This window comes from Perna viridis, chromosome 8 (genome assembly GCF_037379345.1).
Source record: "Perna viridis isolate PV_CMFRI_1.1 ecotype Kerala chromosome 8, ASM3737934v1, whole genome shotgun sequence".
In the NCBI taxonomy this organism is placed as follows: domain Eukaryota; kingdom Metazoa; phylum Mollusca; class Bivalvia; order Mytilida; family Mytilidae; genus Perna; species Perna viridis.
Genome location: NC_142452.1, coordinates 18,979,873 through 19,001,478, shown reverse-complemented (window position 1 = coordinate 19,001,478; position 21,606 = coordinate 18,979,873). Strand labels below are relative to the sequence as shown.

At 33.2% G+C, this 21,606-nt stretch overlaps 1 protein-coding gene across 1 annotated transcript in view; it reads right to left on the bottom strand.

Annotated features, from left to right (window-relative positions):
• LOC148609651 (protocadherin Fat 1-like) overlaps positions 1-11,246 on the bottom strand; it is a 28,272-nt gene extending 17,026 nt beyond the window's left edge. The window contains exons 1-2 of the mRNA XM_088541449.1: positions 11,089-11,246; positions 126-206 (exon numbers count right to left, since the gene is read on the bottom strand). Of these exons, the coding sequence (XP_088397575.1) occupies positions 126-206; positions 11,089-11,161 (154 nt within the window). The 5' untranslated portion in view covers positions 11,162-11,246. The remainder of the gene's footprint in view (positions 1-125; positions 207-11,088) is intronic.
• Between the last annotated feature and the right edge of the window lie 10,360 nt (positions 11,247-21,606).

Sequence of the window (21,606 nt, the reverse complement as noted above, 5' to 3'; positions counted from 1 at the left end):
TTTCCCTTAATACAAGAATGAGCTGGAAGCTAATGTTTAGAAGAGTCACAACTAACGTCAACCAGGTTAATTGCAACGCATTAGGGAATTTTATTGAGTAAGAATAGAAACTAAAATTAACTTACTTCCGCTTCCGCTTAAATCATTATCAGTTTCATCTTCTGTATCCTTTTCCCCTACGGTTGTATCTTTTGTACAAGCTTGTCCTATAAACGCATAACATTATATTAGATGCATATATCTCTAGATATCCGAGCAGCCATTATCTCAGCCGAATATATAAAAAGTGACGCAAAATCTTGTCTCTTGAATACATAGCGATCGATCCTTAGAAAACTGTTCAGAATTTGGCATTTTAGACGTTTATAGAGGATAAAGCCCTTATAACACTAATCAATACAAATTTAACCTGTGACCATGAAAAAGCCCAATTTCAGTCTGACAGGAAGTTCAAGAGAGAAAGGATCTAATTAGTTTCGTATATTATACAATTTTTTGAAGTCATAGCTCAAATCTTTAAATTTTGTCAAATTACGATGAAAAATAAACCCCTGTTAATGTAAAAGTGGAAAAGGCATAAATACAGTAAACTTTGTCCTCTGACAGGTTACACCTGCATCATATATATACTGAAGAATAGATACCGGTTAATAATATTTTCTCGAAAATTTTATTTTTGTTGATTTGTGAAGTAGCACTCTTTGGCAAAAACAAACACACACACACACACACACTCACTATAGATTATTGGTACACTAATGAAGTTGAAATAGCATTTGTAACAAAATATTCATTATCAAGCATTTAAAATCAACACTTGAAAAGTGATATCTAAAATACTGAGACTCAGCATAACATGGGTACAGTTCTTCAATAGCAATTTCTAGTACAATTAAACCCGTCTGAACCGAACTCCTTTTGGACTCTAAAATGTGTCTGTTTCTACGGGTATTCGTTTATGAAGGTTCAAATACATTTAATGGATATAACGGGACTTTAAAGCGTGTGTGGTGCTGTCAGATTTTCGAATTATTCGGTGTTTGAGTCAATTAAATTCTAACTTTCTAAGATTCATATTTCTTATAAAGGTGTTTTGAAACAACAATTGCCATTTTGCATCCATAATTACATTAAATGTTCCTTAATAAGTGGAAATTCGAGATTATTATTGATTCATTTTAACGAAAAAATTTGCTGAATCAATTCAATTCATACAAAGTCCTACTAATCTATATCCTGACTAAATTTCTAAATACATGGAAATAATAACTTTGATCGAAACTAACAAATACTTCAGATATGCAGCCATTCAAACAACAATTTTTACCTACACTTATTAATTTTAATCATTATTATTTTTTAGAATATTTACATCTGCTCATCGTGTTTATTAATTTTCCAAACCATACACAATTTTGGCAGGTAGTCAAACGTCGGTAAATTCTAAAAAAAAAAAGACTAAATGCCCAAATAATGCTGTCATACATATTATACAAAGTCCGGGCACCATATGGCAAATACTCTGGTATAGTCGATGATAAATTAAATGTATAAATGCTTAAAAAGATTATTTCTATAGTGATTGGCTCCTCCCATTTGTAAACAATCATTTTGTGACGTTCTCTTTGACGTCATAGTTAAATGTCTGATGACAGGAACTGTCCACACTGATTTGATAGAAATCAAGTCATAAACTAGTATATTTGCTTTATTCATATCCGACACGTTTTAGTCTTCTTTGTTAATCTTTTAAACATTTCATCCATTTTACAGCAGTTATTTACGCTTGTTAACAATAGATCAGTTTGATGCACACACTTTTATGCAATTTGTTTTGAACAAAAATGATCTTTCATTATATGTTGTGTCATAGAAAATAAATTAATAAATCTACAAACTCGTGCATTTATTTTATTTATTCAAATATTTGCTTACTATTTGATTCAACATATTATAATTAACTCATTTGCTGAAATATTTAAGGAAATGGTTATTTTGAGTCGTAGATATAGTCAGCACTACAATGTACGTAGATACTATCACAATTTAAATGTATATGATTTGATTTCAGAAGTAACGCACTAAACAAATTGTCATTCATCACATAGACCTCATTTTGTAATATGACTGTGACATCTTCAGCCTTTTTTGATGATTTACTCCTTAAGTTTTGATATCTAGATTAAATTATAGGGAATGGTTGTTTTACTATAGATATCAGTGATTTATGAAGTGTTTCCAGTGTAAAAATGTTCGATATTTTACACTGTTAAATAAATTCTGTAATTTCACCCTCGCACTTTCTCCCGCCAAACGTCACAACACGAGTATCAATCCGCCGTTTACAATTTTTTAATTCATGTTGAAAATAGCAACGGATAATGGAGGATATCTATATAATAAATAGGATAATCAATTGGTTATCGTGAATAACCAACATATGATCACTCTTGACAAGAACGCAGTAAGATTAAACTCGTGCGCGGGACAAGCTCCGCAAACTCGTAAAGTCTAGGCGTTCTTCGGCACTCGCGTGATCATATTTTTGTTCTTCACTCTTACCTATTATATATATATATAAAATCGTCTAAATAATAGTATGAGCATAAAACTCACAAAACTTAACGAGCATAAAACTCACAAAGTTCAAGATTATAACAGATTCAGAAGCTGAATAGCGTGCGCTGTGGGTGATTGTACCTTTATCAAAGGCTCACATAAGCAACTGATGAGGAGCCTGAATGAAAAAAACAAAGAGGGTCTTTTTATCAAAGTTACAATTAACTGTGGAAGACAATTTAAAAAAATAAAAAGTTCAAATATAGTAGTACGGCGTATTGGTGTATAGCAAGTAGTGCTGTACCAGCCTTAGATCCAAGACCTATATATATATTATATACAGCAGAAAATATCAATGAACATGCAATAATATATACCGAATGTTCCCAGTGTAAAAAACCACATCGGCACTGGAGAAGGTATATGGTGTTTTCGGTTTTGCAAGTTACGTCGCAAAAAATGGCAAATTCCTTTCCAGTGCAGTAACTTTTAAAAGGAGTATCTCGGGAAAGCTTTTGGATGAAGAAATTGCAAACAACTTCTCCAGATGGAATTAACGAGAAAAAATAATTCATTTTTAGGTCTTGGATCTAAGGCTGGTACAGCACTACTTGCTATACATCAATACGCCGTACTACTATATTTGAACTTTTTATTTTTTTAAATTGTCTTCCACAGTTAATTGTAACTTTGATAAAAAGACCCTCTTTGTTATTTTCATTCAGACTCCTCATCAGTTGCTTATGTAAGCCTTTGATAAAGGTACAATCACCCACAGCGCACGCTATTCAGCTTCTGAATCTGTTTTGATCTTGAACTTTGTGAGTTTTATGCTCGTTAAGTTTTGTGAGTTTTATGCTCATATAGTTTTATGAGTTTTATGCTGAGGAAGGATATCTGTTATCCGAAATATTCAATTTAAATTTTACCATCTTCTGGTGATTTTAAACATATTTAGACGTTTATATATATATTTATATATTATATATACTTGAGGTTATTTCTTCGTGGACCGATAAAATATAACAGTCATTTCTTATATGTATACTTGTACTTGTAAATGTAGACTGAAGTTATTGCATTACTAGCATTCACTATTGCAATTTTTGCAGAAAATTCAGGTTTTTTTCTAAAAAGAAAAATCTTAATCTTGAGTTATCATAGCGATGAAGGGTAATAACAAAATTACCGCAAATCTAGACAGTAGTCAAAAGAAAAATACGTATGACATATTCCAACATCAGGGTTAAAGTCAAAGACCTGTCTCATTTGGTGTCTTTATCAACTCGTCACAATCATTTCAGGGTTCTTATCTTAGTTTTTACTACTGACTGGACTAGACCTTTGATGAGGTTTTTCAATACTTTATTTCAGAAATAATCCCAGGAAGACTCCGATTTGTACCACGGAATGGCCATTTACTTTGCTTCAATTTACCCCAAAGCAATTTTACGGGATAAAATAACGACTTAAATGGCCAGTCTGTGGTAAAACAAATGAATGTTAAAATTGAGTCTCAGCGACTCATTTCGATTCTTATATGACTAGTTTCTCCATGTTTTTTATGAGACCCAGCCTATGTGTTTCACGAAATGGCGATTATAATGGAGCAAATTCTGTTGTGACGTCCGTAAAATTTGATAAATCTTATCTATGATGTCAGAAATTGTTAGCCATATGTTTATCAACCCTTTACCATAGCTGTGGACTAAAGACCTTTTGATGCACGTCATATTGGGTTTTTTTTTTATTTTTTGACGTTATAACATAATTTTGCTTCCAAACGGTCACCATTGTGTGCAACACATAGGCTGCGTCTAATCAAATCTTTGAAGTAACCAGTCCTATCAGAATCGAAATAATTCACAGAAACCTTTATCATTGCTTTCGCCCCAGTTAATAGAAAGTGACATAAGTGGCCAGCCTGTGGTAAAATAATCTTATATAATATGTTAATAAATATAGTGTATGGTGAGATTAACAGCGAGAATACCCATGATGCATTTCATTGAAGCTGAGCGTGCTCTGTTAATGGTACATGTATGGTAAAGATCACAGTGCTCCCTAATTTAGGCAATGCCTACCCCATATTATTTTTAGTTGAATTGTAAATATCTATAATTGAATCATTAATATTTATAATTGCCATAATTATATAGATTAATAAGTGATTTATTATTATTTATAATTGAATTATACATATTAATAAATGAATTGTGGATAAATAAGCATTTTTGTACATTTTGGCTTGCCATATGGTTCCCTTGATTACTCCTAAACATATCATAATCTGGCCATGGTCTCCTTTATACTGATTCTCGTAATTACGCCTCCCTTTAAAAAATCCAGGGTCCAGCCCCTCTTACATATACAATAAACAAATTACATGTGTATATCTCTTTAGGAAAGTGGAAGACATCTGTACATATACTGATTTTAGAGCACAACACATCTTGATGGATACTTTTTTTCTTTTGAATTCGAACGGAAATCTCAAACTACAAAAATAACAACAAAAATAATGGAATGCTCTTACTCCATTCCGTTCTACTCACCCGGTGTGACTTAGATTGAATGGGTAGCGTATTGATCAATACCGAGTAAGAGTGGGTCGTTTTATTGTCACGTTTTCTACGAAAAAACATTCATTGTAGTCTTTTGTATCAACTTAATAGTACTTTCTAAAGATAAAAAACGTGCCGTTACTTTTAGCGTCTTGATCAACTTCGTGTTAACTAACATACAAAACTTTACTGAATTTCTCAATCCATCTTCAGTGCCTATTACTAATAAGTCCCCAGATAAGGATAGGCCTAAACTATCCTTATTTTTTATGTTAATCGTCGTTCTCATTCTTCTTATATCGTCTGGAATTGAACCTAACTCCGGACCTTTAAATGACACCATATTCAGTGTAAGCTCGGTAAATTCTGACGATGTCTCTAATTTTAACGAATTATTTCGATCATCTCTCTCGTTCGTACATCTTAACGTGCAAAGAGTAATCAAGGGAACCAAGGTTATAGCGGTAATCAAAAGAATGTAATCCAGGGACAAAGACCCGACATGGAAAACAGACATACACAACAAAGAACATAAAGTAACTAAAATCATACATACAAAGTAACAAAAGCAAATGAGCAACTCGGTAACAAGAATTTATCAAAAATTTGATATTATTGAGGCAAAATATAGTGATTTCGATATTCTAGCGTTCACTGAGTCCTGGTTAAATAGTAACCAATCAGATGATTCTGTTAAAATTAATAATTATCACAGCCCATTCCGGTTCGATCGAGGACCTGCTAAGGCAGGTGGAGGTGTTATTGTATATGTTAAAAATAATATTAACGCGCGCCGTAGAAGTGATCTAGAAATTGCCGGATTATAAGGATGATGGATTGAACTTCATCTGAATGATAAGAAGATTCTATTTGGAACATTTTACATACCCCCAAATAGTTAACAAGAGACTTGGTCAAAACTCGAATATAGCATTGATTAGGCCTTAAATACGAATAATAATTATATCGTCATCACAAGTGATTTCAATGGAAACCAGTTAAACTGTAGTCATAACTAAAAAATTAAGCAACTTTTGGCTCAGTTCTCATTAAATCAACTAATTGATGAACCAACACATTTTACCGAAAACTCTTCCTCCATTCTAGACTTAATAATGACAAACAAAACGAACGCAGTTGCGTATAGCGGAGTCGGTCCTTCTCTAACGGAACAAAATCGTTTTCATTATCCTATTATGGCATTTCTAAATCTACCAAAAAATAATTGTAGAACATTTAAACGTAAAATATGGCTATACGGTCGTGCAGATTATGATTCTTATAGAAATGATCTCCGGGATGTCAACTGGGACTTGATTACAAATAATGAAAATATAGATCAAATCACTGAAAATCGTGCATCAGCTATACTAGATGCTGCAGATAAAAATATACCTAAATAAAGTTGCAACTAAACGTAATTCTCAACCACCCTGGTTGTCAAATGAAGTTAAGATATCGGTCAGGAAAAAAATCGTATTCATAGACATGCAAAAAGAAATAATAATGCTTCAGATTGGGAAAAAAATAGGAAAATTAGAATCAAAGTTACTCAACTGGTTAAAACGTCCAAAGAAGAATATAAACAGTCTCTTATTAACAAAATTTCTAACTCGTGTAGTAGTAACTGGTGGAAAATTATTAAAAGTTTTAGTGGTTTGAAAAAAAAACAAGATAACGGTATTCCTCCTTTGTTAACAGGATATCACCTTGTTTTTAATGACACTGATAAGGCTAACGAATTTAATTTGTTTTTCTCAGCACAGTCTAACTTTGATGAAACCAACGCGAATTTGCCCAATACTCAGGTCCATGTACAAGATACACTTTCACAACTATCTCTAAATGAAACTGAAATAGAAGACGTACTTAGTATTTTAAACTGTACAAAAGCATCTGGTCCCGATTCAATTAATCCTAGATTATTGAAGGAAGCCTCACACATACTTAGCAAACCTCTCTGCAAACTGTTCAATAAATCTTTACAAAAATCTATCTTTCCATCTCAGTGGAAGAAAGTGCATGTCACTCCTGTTTTTTTAAAACTAGTAAACCCAATGACGTAAAAAACTACAGACCAATTTCCATTTTGTGTATTATGTCGAAATGTATTGAACTCTGTGTATACAAACACGTTTATAATTATTTAAGACAAAACCAACTCCTATCCGGACATCAGTCTGGATTTATTAAAGGGGATTCTGCTGTGAACCAATTAATAAACATATCTATTTACTTCGGAAAAGCTCTTAACGCCGGGAAAGAAATAAGAGTTGTCTTTTGTGATATAAGTAAAGCCTTCGACAGAGTTTGGCACAAGGGTCTATTATTCAAGCTTACAAAATCAGGGATATCGGGTAGTCTATTAGAATGGTTTCGTAACTATTTATCGGGTAGGGCTCAAAGGGTAGTTTTAAATGGATCACATTCGCATTGGTTGTTTATAAATGCTGGAGTACCACAAGGGTCTATTCTTGGACCCTTGTTGTTCCTAATATTTATAAACGACATTGTTGACGAAATTCTAGCAGCAATCAAACTATTTGCTGATGACACAAGCCTACATGTTATTGTTGATAATCCTATCAGCGCGGCTGAAACTTTAAATTGTGATATCTCAAAAATTTATAAATGGTCTCAAGATTGGCTAGTGAAATTCAATCCACAAAAAAAACTGAAACAATGATTTTGTCTCGTAAAGTAAATAAACCTATTCACCCTTCACTAGAAATGAACGGTCACGAAATTGCATCTGTTGAAAATAACAAGCACCTAAGTGTTTATTTATCGAGTAATGGTAAATGGATTGACCATTGCAATTACATAATTGACAAATCGTACAAAAGAATCAACATTCTCAGAAAATTAAAATCAGTTTTAGATAGATTTAGTCTTGAAAAATTATACTTGTCTTTTATACGTCCGATATTGGAATATGCAGATGTAACCTGGGATAATCAAAACCAAACTATTATTGATAAAATTGAAAATGTACAATTAGACGCTGCTCGTATTGTAACAGGTGAAACAAAATTAACTAGCACTCTAAAACTCTATGACGAAACTAGATGGGAAAAACTGACAGACATACGTAAGAGACACAAATTATTATATTTTCATAAAATGGTCAACAATACAGCCTCACAATATCTTGTAAATTTAGTGCCCAACTGTGTCGGTAGTAGACACGAGCATAATACTCGACATACGGACTATTTATTAAATATAAACACTAGAACCATTCTTTATGCGGGCTGTTTCCTACCTTCATCTGTCAAACTCTGGAATTCGCTTCAACCTGAGATAAGGACATGTAATTCAATTTCGCTTTTTAAAAGGAAACTTCAAGATCTCAACAACAAAGTCCCAGTCTATTTCTTCATCGGGTGTCGTCTCGGTCAAATGTTACACACACGCATGCGCATGAACTCAAGTTCTGTAAATTCCGATTTATTTGTAAGGAATTTAACTGATTCACCCAACTGTCGCTGCGGTTCGTCTGAAACTAATAGTCATTTCTTACTAACTTGTCCCTTATACAGAAATCAACGAAGAGATTTGCTGGATCTTTTAACACCATTATCTGCTACTGTTGACGAAAAGCTCCTATTATACGGTCCAAATGAATTAACCGACAAACAAAATAGTGATATATTTCTGTAGGTACAAAATTTCATAATTAGACAAAACGTTTCACATCCTAATAATCTGCAAGTATATCCTGCATTTCATCATCCAACTTTAAATATCTTATATTATTTACACTTTACTACTTATTGTTAAATCATAATAATTATAAATTATGACATTTAATACTATATATTTGTTCTACGAAACAATCTGAGCATGCTGTCATACTTGGGTTTAATTTTTGTATGTTTATCTTAACAGATTTATAAAAGCTTTGAGTTTGTTTCTGAATCCTAATTGTTAATTTATGTAAATTAATAGTATATTTTGTATGTTTTCATGAATAAATATTGTTTACACTAAAACAAAGGTAAAATGGAGTTCCCGTTATTTTGTTTCTTAATCATCTCGCGATCATATGGATTAATATAACAAACCCTTTGTAAAACGGGAATATAATTGAGTCTAAAATTTCTGGGTACATGTATGGAAAACCACGAATAATTGTGCAACCCCATGAGTAATTAATCTTTCAGTACCATTTCCTACAACCTGTGTAATTTGCAATGTTAAAATACAGCTCGTTTTTGACCTAGTCATTTGTTCAAACTATACCGGTCGACACTCTGATAATCAATTGTTTATCCATGGTCTAGTTAAGCATCATCCAACACGAGTCTTCGTATTATTTATCATTTCTTTTATAAAATTTTTATCAATATATACTAACTTTAATGCTTTGTATAATTTACTTTAATTCAGCATGACGTCTTTTGATTTGTTTATTCTTTTAGGGTGGCATAAGTTATTTGTATTAAGGAAAACTACAAACTTTTCACTGGAATGTTCGCTAGATTTATTTAATAACTTACGTTTCTTTATAGATGTGAAGTGTGGAGAGAAGTTTTTTTTTTTCAAACATTTGATGAAGATAACAAATCTACACGATATTTCATGGTTTATGGTGAACTGGGAAGATACTTGAAATTTGTATATAACTTAGGGCTATCAAATATTAGACAAAAATTGGTACTGGAAAAAGGGAAATTTCCAGACCTGTTATTTTATACAACCTGTCACATAAGAAATATGAAAATATCACTTGTCTTAAATATGTGAGAATGTGGTAAATCCCGAGTGTGGAACGATCAAAAGTTATGTAGTTCAGACTTGCACTTACAGGCCATTTTAAACAACAATGGCTTTCGAAGGTATACAATTCACCAAAAGCTATTATTATTCCGAATTAGAAATTATCGTTGGCAAAGAAAACCCCCGAATATACAGGCATTAAAACGCGTTAAAATCGTGAATCAATACGAAATTTACGAGTTATGACGCAATGAGTTCGTGAATTAACGCAAAATATTCTATATATACTTTTTGTTTATTTTCAAAGCGACATCTATATTCGGTCTAAATATGTGTAACGGGTGTAATTTATCTAGTAGCCTCATTGTAATTACTATAAAGTTACAAATGTACAATGTGGCCTCTGATGCTGCTTATTGAAACATTTTGTTTCAAAGCATCTATCGCCCTCTCTACCAAATACAAACACAACATTATTATATTACGCCATCGACTGATCGCGTTTATACCCAATAGTATCGCGTTTTTGTTAGAAAGGTCTGCGTTAATTTGCATTATAACAATTTTTGCCTTCATAACCCTATTTTAGACAAATAACGCTTCTTACATAAACTGTTTTGAATTCATGCTGCTTCAATTCTCACAGTTGGTTATAACAAATATATTGGTAAAAAAAATAAAAATCCATAAACATGAACCTTTAATGAAAAAGATTATATAATATATTATATGTATCACTTATCAAAATTAAACATTTCTCTTTTTTTAACTCCCAGTCGAAAACATCATGTAAACATTTTTTGTATTTTATTATTTTCCATTCAAACAAAGAATGCTAATAGTTTGTTTACATTTAGATTCGATAAAATCCGTGAGTCAATCACGTATCATTTTTATGATGTTATGGCTTGATTATTTCGTTCTGAATTATAGATGTTATTTCATACAAATTAAGTAATAACTTTTCAATAAAAATTCTGACCAAAAAAATTAAATAAATTATAGAAGTATAAATTTTCTTTTTCGAGATTGAAATTATACCTGTTTCGAGTTTTAAAAGTTGCATCGAAATTTTGAAAATAAGAATTTTTTTGGCATTCGACCATAGCACGTTTTTACGAACGGTTTTACTTTTGATTTAGGAACTTAACATTTGGTTAATAAAAAATTAAAGGTGGGTCAAATGTGATGAGAATATTTTTATAATGCAAAAAAAAATCATTTTAAAATAAATGACACTTACCTCGGACAACTTTAGAAAAAATAAACAAAAAAACAACAACTATGAAAAATTTGTGCACATTTTCATGTTCCATCGTTAACTAACTACAGAAGTTAGAACAGATCTAGATCTAAGACTCCGTTAGTCTTTGTACAAACTTTACGCAACAACACACTTGCAAAAATGAGAATTACAAATGTTAGATTTACAATCAAATATTGAACTATATGATTTGTGAAGGAAACACTATTGACCTATGTTGATAGAATGACTCGTTTTTTCTTCTTTCATCATTGTCAAGATTCAATATTTTTTCCCAATAAATATACATTAAATAAATTATCTCATGCAATAACGAGGACACAATAGCACTAACCTAAATATTACGTACTATGGGTATGTGTCAACTTGGAAATTCTATGCGGACGTTTAAATGATAGCCAGTTATTTAGGACGAAGTTTGTAATAATATGATATTACAACTTCAGAGACAAATAGGAAGGAGCAGTCAAAGATAGTTTTATATCAAGACAAATATTCAATTTTGACTTTTACGACAAGTTTATGAAGGATAGTTTATTGCGCTTTGAAATGAAAGCATTCAGTTGTTTTAATAATTACAGGGTATGTTTTTTGTTTGAATATTGAAACTTATTTGATGAATATTGATAAAGGGTTCATCCAGGGCGAACATTGAAACTAACACGAAAATAGACAAGTCACAAATATGTTTACTAAGAAAAAGACTATTTGACCGTATTGTTGACTTGCATATCATTGATGAATTAAATTCTTTCTGACTTATTAAAAAGATGGTGGTGAAATCTAATTAGTTACAAACAGTTTGAAAGAGGTAGGTTCGCTGGCGTACTAAATGAATTGTCGGGCCAAATTGGCATTGCATAATAAATATTAAAGCATTCTACGTACTGTCAACCAACTGACAACATCTTTAAAGCCTTGCATATTACATTTTATCGAGTATTTTAGGTGTCACTAACATGATTGGTTTTGTGTTCTCCGTTACGGCTATGATACCGTTCACAAAGTAAAGTACAAACAATCTAGAACAATATAATTCACGGTATTACTCTAACTCTTCTTTATACGGTATAAAACAGTACACACATAAGAAAAATATTAAATATGTGTTCGACCTAAGCGAAGTTAAACATTGCCTTTGCTACGAGGATGTAGGTAAAGTATGACAAACAAAGGAAATAGGGCACAAACGTTGTTTGAATATTCCACATTTTCAGCTTAGTGTTAGTGTAAAATAAACCAAGCGTATTTTCACCATCGTCACAAAAGAGTTGAAAAAGGACAAACAGTTTATGTTTGAATGGATTTCTTTCAAATTCGCGAAATAAAATCAAAATAATTAGTGATTCACGGTGCCTTTTTCATATTTGTAAAGTAAATCAATGACTTTAGAAATTTAAAGATTAAACGATCTTATGGGACTGATTTATATAATTACTGTGAAAAGACGATCGAAACATTACACAAAAGAGGTTTCTACCACTGAACATACGGATACGTTTGATGCGTCCTAGTATCAATTTATGCAAACACACATACTGTGCTTCTACCGACAGAAAGCACTGTGCTTCTACCGACAGAAAGCACTGTGCTTCTACCGACAGAAAGCACTGTGCTGCTTAATTAACAGAGAAAAAAAATATAATGGTAAAAATAAAATTGTTTCTTTGCAGCTTTGAGAAAAAAAACCAAGTATATTATCTCTATTTTCTCTCTGCTGATTCCAATGCCAAGAAATAAATAAATAAGCATGGTAAATTCAGTTGGTTCTGCTGCTAGCACAGAGCGTATGCTTACAATATAAGGAAAATGGATATGGAGAATATGTCAAAGAGACGACAATCTCACCGGGACGAAAAATGTCAGACTAAGGCCGCATGTTGTTTTCTATGAATGTTGAGGAAACACCCACACCACTGGGCATGATGCAGCTGGTCCAAAACCATCACACACAGGTACAGCGAAATATTTGCCATTATATACTCCAGAAACATAACGTAAACTGAAATGAAAGTATACCCTGAAGTTCAGTTAGCAGAGTAAAAATACATGCGTGCGCACCATCCATTGTTTCGAACACTTGGGGAACAACAATATGATAAAACACGATTGATCAAACATGTTCGGTTTGACCTTTTTGTAGTTTATGAGAACGTCTTTTACAAGGAAAATTTCGACGTATCATTTCCTGATATAACCAACTTTTGTGGTAAAAAATTAGCACAAATATGCGTAGTCGGTAGTTAGCACATTTACTACATAAAGAAATATAATTTAGATACTTTCAAGAACACGATACACACCTTCCCAAATGCAATCTTAACTATGAAAAAAGCATTCAATTATTCTGTACATCTGTATGCATTATATCATACTGAGAAACCAAATTCATACTTAGCAATGGAACACTTCCTAAGGTGTTCATTTATGCATGTTCAACACATATCAAATTTCTGTCACATCTTTTCCATCATTTTAGCTTGTGGCAATAACACCTCTGTGTAAGTTTCATGGAATTTAAAACACTACATGTAGTAAATACATGTATACGTACATGTACATCTTGTCTTAATGTACATTTGTATCTTACAAGTTAACAAGTTTGTGAGTGTATGCAGTCAAAACCTTTAACATCTTTGCAAACACAAACGCATGAAGTTAATTAATCTATTACAATAACTACATTTAAAGTAAGTAAAACATCAGTACACAATATTTACATAAACATAATATTCAATAATACAAAACAAAAAACATAATTTGGCAATCTGGGGGCTACTCAAAGAAAACAAACTTATTTCAGAAATTCGTATCTTGGGAGAGCCCAGCAGATACATGAAAGATATAAAAAATGAAAATACATGTGAACTCAAAAATGAAAGAAAACAAAAGTACATTGTATCTGGAGAAGCCCAGTAGATACTGTATACATTTTGTCTAATCGTAGTACCTGGGGGAGCCCGGCAGGCACGTCTACATCCTAAATCTTAGTGTCTGGGAGGGGGGAGCCCGGCAGACACACCTACAACTGTATCTTAGTACCTGGAGAGCCCGGCAGGCACACCTACTGACGTTTTGAAGCTGTGGACTAGATATATGGGGGAGCCTGGCAGATGGCACAACTGATTTCTAACCATTGTAAAAAATGTAAGGAAGAAAAGATAACCTGGTGGAGCCCAGCAGTTTAATAACATAAAAGCATTTGTGCAATCTGGATTGGGGATTATAATGCCAGAAAAATGGAATTGAAAACGTCGAAAGGAGTATAACGAGTGCATCCAAGAAGATTGCTCCACTGTTAACATGAATTGTACATTTTAATGTAGGTGCTATAATCCACTATAGTCAACAATAAAAATCAGATTGAAATCTTCATTTGATATTGTCATGTACCTAGTATAACAGTTTGATGACCATCGACCTAAAGTTTGAATAAAATGATCTTTGATTCCTGTAGCTGTTGCACTAGTACCTGCCCCTATACGAAAAGGAATGACTACTGTATTTGGAATCATCAATACCGTATGAAGATAATGCATGTCTAAAATAGTCAATAAACTTGTCTCTACTCAATGGTGCTCATTTACAGTCTATATAAAGAGCTGATGAACTACATGTGACTGCACCTTGTTTCTTCCTCAGTTCAATGAACTGTTTCATACATGTACATTGTACAGGTTTGATACTTTCAGATTCAAAAATATGCAGATTTACACCCTGTCTGAAAGAATCAGTCTTTGACATTTTCAAATTCAAAACATAGTACACATGTAAGACATATTTATATCAAAAGTAATATTGTGCATTAAAATCCAGTTATCATGATCCATTTCACTGGTAACAGATTGATTGATTGTTGGGTTTAACGCCCGAGCAGCTATATTTCAGCTATATTCAGGCGAGACTCTGGTAAATTCCCCACAACGTAAAAGCGACAAAGTGCTAACATCATAGAGTCTAGACACTGGGACAAAAACCCTTTTAAAAAAATACAAATCTCTGTCAAAATATATATAGTTACAGGAAGTCTGTTCTTTAAAGCTAAATCTTCTTTTGATACCTACCAATATGCATTCTAACCAACATGTATCATTATACTTGAGTGGATCTTTTCTCCTTTTCGTAAGTAAAAAAGCCTAACTCCAGATAGATAAATCTTAATAGTGGCTATAATTGAGATCTAAGGCTTGATAACAGTATGTAACAGTTAATTAATAACTCTTCGTCTATAGTAGGCAGGTGCACTGGTTGGTTGGCCATACCATACAAGGTGACAAATTGGTAGAAACGTTCAAAACCAGTCTTATACGCTGCTGCGGTATTTGCACTTATAGAAGCGTTCCATAACCGTTCCTTCACATCATCAAATATTTCCACTGAATACAAGGTGTTTGAAGTTGATCTGCACATAGTGCTAGCTGTCGAAACTTTGCAGACTGAAAACGAGATAAAGCATCTGAAATTGAATTAACTTTCCCTAGTATATGCTTCGCGTGAATAGAGGAATTGTAAGATGCTGCACACCATGGTATTCTCATCATTAAAGCCATTATAACAGAAACTCGAGATCTACCTTTGTTTACAATCGCTAATGTAGACATGTTGTGACAATGAAACAATTCTATGCCTAGCCCAAGTACTACCCCACAAGGCTATAGGCATAGCTATTGGATATAACACAAATAAGGCCATAGAAACTTGTTTATAGTGCAAAATCTGTGAAGGAAACCTCCCTTGAAACCACATGGTACCATAAATACCTCTTAAAGCGCAGTCTGTAGCATCAGTGAATAAATGCAAATCAGATGCTGGAGTAAGATTATCATTTAGGAAGAAAGAAACGCAATTCCATCCAGACAGGAATTTCAGCCACATTTGTAAATCCAATCTACATTCTTTGGTAAGATAAACGTGGTGATACAGTTTTTTAGCAGTAGTGGAAAGCTTAATTAGATACGAATAGCTGAACGTCCAGGATAAATTACTCTGCATGCAAATTGAGATGACCCAATAAACTGAGTAATTGTCTCTTTGTACAATTTTAATGCCAGAAATTTCTCGATGATTTCACAAATACTTTTTTTTTCTTGTTGGGTGTGTGTGTGTGGGGGGGGGGGGTAACCGAGCTTCCATATACAATGTAGTCCGTATCTAATATCATATTTAAACATTCCAGACAATGAGTCTGTCCAACAGTCTTATGGGGTGCAATTGGAATATTCAACTTTCTGAATAACAAATATAATATTGCCATAGTCCTATCAGCTTCGTAAGTTGGTGGGTCAATTGTAAGGAAGGCATCTAACAAATGTAATGTTATTCACTTTGTATACATTCTCAGCTATCCAGCATATCGCAAGAGATTATTTTGTCAAATATTTTAGGACTTGACCAACTACCAAAGACTAATCTAGAATAAAAGTAATATTTATCCTCCCAATGAATACCATGAGATAGCCATACATGTTCTGCTTTTGGCACTAATTTGAATGCATCAGAAATTTTGGTTTTGCATAGCCAACTACCTCCTAGATCACATAAGTAATCCTAAGTCTCTCATTGGTACAATGCATGCCTATTGTCATTCAGAACTTTGTTGGAATCTCTATAATTTGGTTGTGCAATCCCAGAAACATTAGAACTCCTAACATTGTTTGGGCAAAAGGCAACTGAATGGTTTATACTCTGACAATTTAAACAAGATTGGCTTCATATTGAAGAATAATGTCTTACTTCTTATGGACCAATCTACTGGCAATCCTTGATATTTGATGTGGGCTGCAGCTCTAGCACTAAAGGCTTATGGTACTCACAAGTCATTCCCAACATACCAGCTTGCCAATTCTATAATGTCTCTTTCATAAAGATCAAGTTTGACATGTCTATGTAGAAAACCCGCACATATGATGCTCTGGTATATCCCGAAAGCCTTAACAAATTCTGATATTGACAATTGTTTATTTAGCATGGAGTTGGGACGTTCATGTCTTTCTTTACCTAGTTACTAAAAAGTGGTATGAGCAGTATTGCCAAATTAACATCCTTACCTCATATACTTTGCGTAACAGAGGTGATACTGTTTCTACAAAACAAAAGGCAAGGATTCCTGTGGCTGTACACAGCCAAACTTTATTTAGACGAATTGAATAGGATTGGTGTACTGTGTGTTGGTAAGATTTGAATTGTCAGTACAGTTAAGATTTAAATATGCTCTGTTAAAAGTTGTGTCTTCTTGGAATTCTTCAGGAACCCAAGAGCTAGTTGTTCTTAGCTCTGTGTTCACCGCCTGGTTTGGGTTTTCTGCAGGTGCTGACACGTGTCTGGTGCCTTTTAACGTTTGAATGTCATTCGTAACAGAGTTCATGTCTTCCTTTAAAGCGTTGACGTTGGCTGACAATTCTCAAATTACCCTGAGAAGTTCATTGTTTATATTATGATTCGTTTCATGCACTACCGGAAGTTCCGTTTCGGCCATTATTATCTCAGCTGTTCCATCTATCACTGGTATAGTTTCAGCCGTTACAATATCTGGCTCTTCAGCTGTTACGGTTACCTTCCGTGTATGAGCATATGATTTATACAACGAAATCAAGTGTGATCGGTGCGCGTTCCCAGGAAACTTATCCCAAGTTCAGTTCTAAGCTGAGCAGCAGTCCAATTTTCTGGTAATGATAAATTACACGGTAAATTACGATGCACATTGGGACCCCTGTTGCTTGCCTTCGGAGGCATCGTTCGTGTGTTATAATAAAAATACAATGTAAATTCCGTAACACGTGCTATGAACAAATGCACAACATGAAAGTAAAACGGCTATTGAAGTCCAATAAATATGAAGTTTGGAACGCTACATTCCATCAAGTGAAATTCACTGAATTATGTTTAGGGTCCAGCTGTCTCAGCCTAAAATTCCATGACATCATGCATAGGTTATGTGACTTGTGCATTTCATCTAAAAATAACTGTGAAGTTAGGGGAACCAGGAAGGGGAGAACAAACGTATATAAACATACATTAATCAAAGTAGTCATGTACTGAATCAATTTCTATCATTTTTTTAAAAATTTTCCCGTCTCAAATAATCGTCATATTGCAAAAAGGGGATAAATTGATATAAAAGGAATGAATTGGAATCTACTTCAATTGTATCTAAACACAAGCTTGTTGTTGTAAATTGTTGACATTAAACTCTCTGATTTAAATTCACAATTCTGGTTGCGATCGAAAGACAACACTAATTCAAAATATCACACAAAAAATTACGTGGCATTTTCTCAGTTGATAAGCTATAACTCAGTTGCTACAAACTGTCGCATAGACACTTAATATAAATTATTACAAATTAGAAAAAAATTATCAAAATAACGTATTTTTTTGTGTGAATATGCACACATGAAAAGTGTTTAACAAAATTTGTTTTGTCCCCCCCCTTTCAAGTGATTCTCTGGATCCTCCACTGTTACAAATAACAATTACACCAGACTGCTGACTGATACCATTTTGGGAAAATCGATTATCAAAGTTACATGTATTATATATGTCACCATCTCAGCAAAGTTATAATTTTATTTCTTATCTCCTTCCGATGTCACGAGTTTTAGTTCGTCTGAATCTGCGTTTTTTTTTCCGTTTAGTAGGAAATGGAAAAAATATGCATTCTGTGCTGAAGATAATGGTCCAGAACGTACGCACTCGGTATAATGGTCTGAAAAGACAGACTCAATTATTACAAATGCTGCTGTTCTGAAATGCACTACTACATCAGGTTGGTTTCGGGGGTTGACTCCCCCTTTTGTTATTCAGTTTGTGTACAACTTGGCCAAAATGAACAAATAATAGCCTGAAATCCCTTTCTTTATCGGAATCACTGCCCCTTTTTTGTAAATATTTGGATCTGCCCGCATGAAATGTGAAGATAGCTCTTTCAATTTGTTCTCAGGACCGGTACCTGTTTTAATTTTTCCTTCTAGGATTGACGAATTATAATCTTATAGGGCTTCTTCTCCTCCTAACTTAACATCAAATGGTTGGTTAATTAAGCGTCTAACATATGTAAACAATATGAATACCGAAAGTAAATGACTAGTTTATTCGGGTAAACATGGCACAGAAATGATAATAAGACAGAGGTCTACTACATCTAATTTTTTATTAATCAGCGTTTTAGTTCGAAGTAAGAGTTGTATGTTGGTTTTGTTTATTGGCGTAAATAGTATGAATCGACCTTGATATTTTAGAAATTATGGCAGAGGAGACCCACATGTTTGCATTTTAACCTTAACGGGGTATGTCAGTGGAACTGTTTTCTTGCGGCGGAGTCAGAGATAATTGCAGATGCTAACAGACTTTACAAATCTAAAGGCTCTGGCGACTGCTATATCAATTCTCTATCAAATATTCGATATAAATTGATAAAATGTTCATGATATATTTTATAAGCATCTAGGGTATTTTATAACCATCTAGGGTATTTTTTTCTGTTGAATGTGTCGGAAACAATATGAGGTGTGAACACAAAAAAAAATATCCACATCTTTTTTTTTTGAAATATGGACCAAATGCGCTGATGAAAAATATGACTAACGTGAACAAAATATAAATTAATTGATTATAAAGTACATGTAGCGGTCTTTATCTTAATTCGACTGTCCGGTCCCACAAAAATAACTTTTAAATCTTATTCAGAAACAATTGTAGACCACATTACCAGTTTTAAAAAAATATACATGGATTGCATATGAAATTATTACTTAGCAACTCTTTGCTTGGTTGATTAAAGAGGGAGACGGATACAGTACTTGTATTTGGGGAAAACTTTCCATTCTATGATATATGGGGGAAGGGGAAATGGGAAATGGAAAGATAGGGAATGGGGATGAGGATGGAGATGTATTGGGAAAGGGAATTTTGAATGGGGAGATTCGGTATTAGTTTTTTTTCAAGTATCTACTAATATGAAAAATGTATTAAGTTAAATTGAAAATAACGGTTTAAATGTTGGGTTGGGACGTTCATGTCTTTCTTCGCCGAGTAACTAAAAAGTGGTATGAACCTTGAATTATCTCTGAAATTGACATTTATATGGATTTGGTATTTTAAAATTAGTTAGTATTTTCTTTACTTTCAAAATAGTACTGAGAATGTCAAAGACTTTACTGTTGTGCCCGTTAATACCGAAGAACGCCCAGTTTTAACATGTGTGTGAAACTTATTCTCCACATGAGATTCTTGGCACGTGTAATTATATTTTGGTTATTTTCGATAACAATTGATTATTTTATTTACATTGCAGATTTTCTCCGTATTTTGTTGCTACGTTGTGGCAGGAGAAAGTTCAAGAGTGAAATTACCTAACTTATTTCACAGTGTGAATGTTTTAACTCAGGAAACATTGATTTCGACAGATCACTGCAGCTGCTATGTGATAAAATAATTTCACCAAATGTGTGTTATAAATATTGAATAAATAGGTAATGTATAGTCTGTGAAAATATGGCCGATTTGAATTTTATTATGACGAATTTATAATTTACTGATTGCTGATCAGCTGTTTCGCGTCAAAGTTGACAAATTTGTTTACAAAATAACTACGTTTCGGTTTTTTTTTCTCATGGTAATACACAAATTTGCCTCTGGCCAATGTGTATTGCTTCATTCATTCATTAAATCAATCATGTAATTGACAGTTACATCCTTGGTAGTATACCCCCAACGCCGCTAAATAATTCTGATATGACGAATAAGGAAAGCTTAATACAGTATTACAAACACTCCGAAGTGAGTCATCATCAATAGTACGGTCGTTTTCCTCGATTTTTGTGAAACTTTAAAGAACCGGCTTTTAATAAAAGTTCTTCAGTTTGTATTTACAGCAGCACCCTTGATATAAAATCATTGATTTTTTTTTCTCGAGAGTTCACTTGTTACTTTAAAACGGTGAAACGGTGAAATAAGGCCTTTGGTGCAATGAGGTTAAATAATGTACATTATTCTTGATCAGAATTTTTGGGGGGTTATTTTATTTTAGTTTGGTTTCATTTTGTTTTAACTGTTTCATATATATGTTATTTTCATGAAACATGAATAGTACCTCAATACTGAAATTTATGGCACGCATACAAGCTATATTTTTGCAAATAAATATGCTAATGTTAAAATGGATTATCGAATTTCAGGTTTCAGAAACAACAATCACTCAGGTGAAACTGTTCATGCACAGAATTCAGAAAGATCCAGATTAATCAGGCAGGTTTTGGTCTGGTATACGTCGAAGTGACTAACTTGTTATCATAACAAACATCCTGTTACTAACAAGATATCAAGGTGACAGGTATTGCCCGCCATTACACAACGTCAACACCTCCGTAGTGTCATCCAATCGGGAACGTTCGATCAAATGACGTAGTCGTGTGCGTACATTTTTCTGCGTGTTTCGAATAGTTAGCATGATATATAAAGAAGCAAATGGCACCTTTGACTACACATCTATCTTAGAAC